General features: G+C 55.6%; 1 protein-coding gene across 1 annotated transcript in view; it reads right to left on the bottom strand.

Moving 5' to 3' along the window:
- The window catches only part of DLX4 (distal-less homeobox 4), a 6,388-nt gene extending 3,344 nt beyond the window's left edge, over window positions 1–3,044 (bottom strand). The window contains exon 1 of the mRNA XM_006924783.3: window positions 1,907–3,044. Within this exon, the coding sequence (XP_006924845.1) occupies window positions 1,907–2,171 (265 nt within the window). The 5' untranslated portion in view covers window positions 2,172–3,044. The remainder of the gene's footprint in view (window positions 1–1,906) is intronic.
- Window positions 3,045–4,131: the final 1,087 nt, after the last annotated feature.

Genomic DNA, 4,131 nt, shown 5'->3' with positions numbered 1-4,131 from the left:
CCACCCCCACCAAGTTCCTTTCCTGACAGCTGCCTGTCTCCAAACTGGCTGCAGCAAGTCACGACTGGATCTGCCCTGGTCGCGATTATAAAGCCGGAGGACCTCCCTGGAGGCGCCACTGCCCTGCTTGCTCAAAGGGGTGGTGGCACGAAGCTCACTTGGAGTCAAACCTCCTCCTGAGGCGGGGGTGGTGTGTGTGTGTGTGGCGGGGGTGGACACTGAGTGGATACAAAAGGAGGACCCCCCCCAAGCCGTCTCTCACACCCCAATCATTCAATCTAGAGCAAGCCAAACCTATAAGTTTCAGTAGAAAAGTGCTACAATCTAGTCTAAGGATGTGTGTAGTTTTCGTTGCATCCGGGGAAATTCTGTAAAGAAAAGGAACTCTCCACTCTCTTGTGGGTGGACCAAGCAAAGGGAAGACAGTGAGTTTGGCCCACAGGGCTGAAAATACCATCACCATTTCCAACAGTTATCTTAAGGACAAGGTTATCTTCCTCCACCCCAACTACAGACACACACCCATATGAAAGTACCATATTAGCATATACTGAAGGGAAAGATCCAAGGGATTGTTTGAGAAACTAGATCATTTGTAGGACATCCCCCTCCAAAAAAAAAAAAAAACAACTACTACTCCTCCTCCAATGACAGATTCAGCAGACTGGAAGAGGCAGCCCCAGTTCTAGTACAGAAGGTGGTTAACTTTGGGGGGCTCTGAGGAAGTTTCCTAAAATCCTCTTTTCTAGCCTCATACAGTGAAAGTCAATTTGCAAAGCCTGGAGCCTGGAAAACAGGCTGTGTCCTTGGCCCATGCATACCCTTTCTTTGGGCCTCAGTGTGCCCATCTGTGCACCAAGGAGGTTGAGCTCCCAGATCTCTAGGGTTACTTTTAGCTCAGTGGAATGACAGAAAGGAGGGAAATGTCTTGGTCCTGGGCTAACTCCAGCGAAATCACCAGGCGGATGTGCAACCTTGGAGGAAACTGTGACAAAGACAACTGTAGGGGCAATGAGGTAGGGGCAGGGAGTGCAGGGGACCTGAGGTCTGAGCCAGAGCCAGTACAGATGGGTGGGTGGATGTATTGTGTTGCATAGGTTTTGCCCTGTAACACCCAGGACCAGGAAGACAGGCTAGCTCCTTGGTTTCTTTGAAGACCTCAGTGAGAATTTTCTCAGGAGCTCAAAGTTGCCCTAGGCAATGGGAACTGGGGCCTAACCTACTCCAAGTCAAGGGGAGAAGATGATAGGGGGCCCTGCTCCTGCTGGCAGGCTGAGGTTTACAATGAGAGACTGACTGACCCACCTGTGGCTGCATTCTTATAACAATGGGTGGTGGGGTTCTAGCCCCAGTTTCTGCCAGGCCAGCTTCCGGTCTTGGTCAGGCACTTTTGGAAAGGTCCAGGGGGAGTGGGGAAGGGCTCGAATAAGCCCCAGCTTCTGCTCTCCATCTGAGACCTGATTTCTATTTTTCAGGCTTTGGCTTAAGTACTGCTTTCTGAGACATGACAATCTCTGCGAAGAGGGGCGACTTGGGGAAGGGGAGTGCAGGACGGAGAGAATCCTGGGGAAGGGGCTAGGCACCCACAGACACATCTGGATTCTTTCAGTTTTCCGTTACGCGAAGGTACACACAACCCTGTTGCTCCGAGAGGTGGGGTAGGGAGCCCTGCTGCCCGGCTTCGCACAACTGCAAATCGAAACCAGGTCGGTCTAGAAAGGAGACCTAGATCAACTCGCCCCCGCCCCTCCCCCTGTCTCCCGCCCCATTCCTCCCCCCACCCCCTGATCTCGTGGAATCTAAGTTCTGAATCCCGTTAGCTGCGCCCAACCAGGTGAGGGCGAAGTTTAGGGGTGCACAGAGGCAGGAGCCGGGAGGTGGGAAGAGCCGCGGTGGCTGGACTTACCTGCCTCCCGTTGCTGCTGAGAAGGCTGAGAGGGCGCCTCGTGTTGCTGGCAGGGCAGGTAAGCGTCTCCAGGGGTCGCCGGCCCGGTGTAGGCATAGGGCAGGAGGTGGCCATACGGCCCAGAGTAGGGCAAGTCGGAGGCGGCTGCGGTTGCGGGGGACAGGCCTGGCGGGTAGGCAGCCACTACCGATGGGACGGGGGCGATGTCCGGGAAGACGGCTTTGGAGGCGTCCCGAACAGGGAGGGAGCAGGGCAAAGAGGACATTGCGGCCGGGGCGCGGGCCGCAGGGCCTAGGCCATAGCCCAGCACGTAGTCCGCTTCCTCTGCCAGCTCTCTCTTTTGCAAGCCTGGGGTGTTGGGGCCGAATGGGCCCCCAAGCTAGCCCCTTCCACACTTAAGATCCGGGGCAAAGTGTCTCTCTGCGCCTTTCCAGCGGAGAGCGCGCGCCTGGGAAAGGGGTTTCGGAGGGGTGCCCCCATGGCTTTCCCCTCCCCCCTAAATCTATGGGGGCCCCCTTTTTTGGCTCTCGGGTTCGGTTCCCGGGACCCGACGGGGGCCCCGCCCACTTAGACGTCCAGGATTGGCTATCGCTCGCAGTGACCTCACCGAGGCATGGAGCCGGGGCCCGCCCCCCAGGGCAGCCCCTGGTAGGGAAATTCTGAACTGGCAGATGCAGGGGGGCGGTGAACTCGCTCCTGGCCTAGATGTCTTGGAGTCCTCTCCGAGGGGGTGCCGGGGTTGCCGGGCGATTGGGGCAGTCTCGAAACTCCACTGCCCTGACGGCAGAAACGCGAGGGAGTTGACGGGTCTGAGATGACCACAGGGCAAGGGGAGCGCAGCGCAGTGGTGGAATGCTCTGTGGCGGCGGGGGTGCGCAGAATCTGCAGACGCCCTTTCCCGCCCTTGGGGACCAGCACTGCGGTTCCGATCCCGCCGCCACGGACCTGAAGGGGAGTCGAGAACAGACCGCCAGCGCCCGCAGCTTATTCAGCGCGTCGGAATGAGTCGCTGCAGAGCTCCGGCAGTTTGTTGATAAACAGACGCCGGGGCGGGAGAATAATCGTCTGGCACCCAGCCTACCCTGCACGCGCGAGCGCTGGGCGCGCAAACCCCCGCAGGGCGTCCTCCGCCAGGTACGCAGCTACAGCCGCGACTTCGCCTCTCCGCTCCCTCGCCACTCGGTCCTGGCTTCCGCTTCCGGCAGGGGCCCCGGGTAGGTTGCGACACCGCAGCTCCTACAAGCCCCCGAGGCCACAGTTGGGATTCGCTATCTGGGCTCTTGTCCGTGCGGCGTCCAGCCTTTCACGGGGCCGCATCAGGCTGAAACCGTACACGAAATGGAACAAAATGGGACAAAAATGGGAGTGGGGAGTCCAGTTTGATGGCTCCTCAGAGGGTGCCGGAAATACAACAGGCCCGGCTCAGCGGGCGCATTTTCATTGTGCAGGACCTGCCTCTAAACAGTAATGCCCAAGACCCTGATGAACAGGTGTCCACGTGTACAAGCCTCTGTGACCACATGTACACAACTACACAGAGACTCCATCCAAATACAACATATGCAGTTGCACATACCAATGTACAGATGTCTACAGCGATGTCCACATTAGTATTCCTTCATGAACAGAGAGGTTAATTTATAGATCTGAAAATACAGAGTATAGGCTGTGATGTATACACACCTCCATACTCAGAGATGAACAGCAATATCCCTGAATAGAAGCACTATACTTGTCTCTTTCATAGCGCCAAGACTATACAAGTTGAATTGCCAGTATACACACTCAAAAATACAGAAAATCCAAGCATATCAACACTTAAGCACATGTACCCATTCAATAAGATACTTGTCTACAGACATCTAAGCTGCTTTCATGTAAGGGGAGAGACGGTTACATCCCCAAACCCACCAGTCTTCACCATACCCACATACCCACCTTTCTTTCTTGAGTATGGCAACTTGAGCTGGCATATTAATGTTGGCACATACACATACGCTCTTATTATCAGGGCTCAGAATGAAGGCAGCATCCTTAGAATTGCGGGGTGGGACAAGACAAGATCAGAGAAACAGGGAAGCTTAAAAGAGTAAGAGAAGGTACTGGAGGTGGCCAGCCTAGGTCTCCTTGGGGAGACATAAAGATCGAAGTGGTGTGCAGGGCTGGTTGAACTCCTCAGTCAGGTGTCTTTATGGGGAGGAAGAGCAAGTTGGCTTTAAACTAGA

This window comes from Pteropus alecto, unplaced genomic scaffold (genome assembly GCF_000325575.1).
Source record: "Pteropus alecto unplaced genomic scaffold, ASM32557v1 scaffold98, whole genome shotgun sequence".
In the NCBI taxonomy this organism is placed as follows: domain Eukaryota; kingdom Metazoa; phylum Chordata; class Mammalia; order Chiroptera; family Pteropodidae; genus Pteropus; species Pteropus alecto.
Note: the sequence above shows the minus strand (reverse complement) of the source record. Positions and strands in the feature narration are given on the sequence as shown.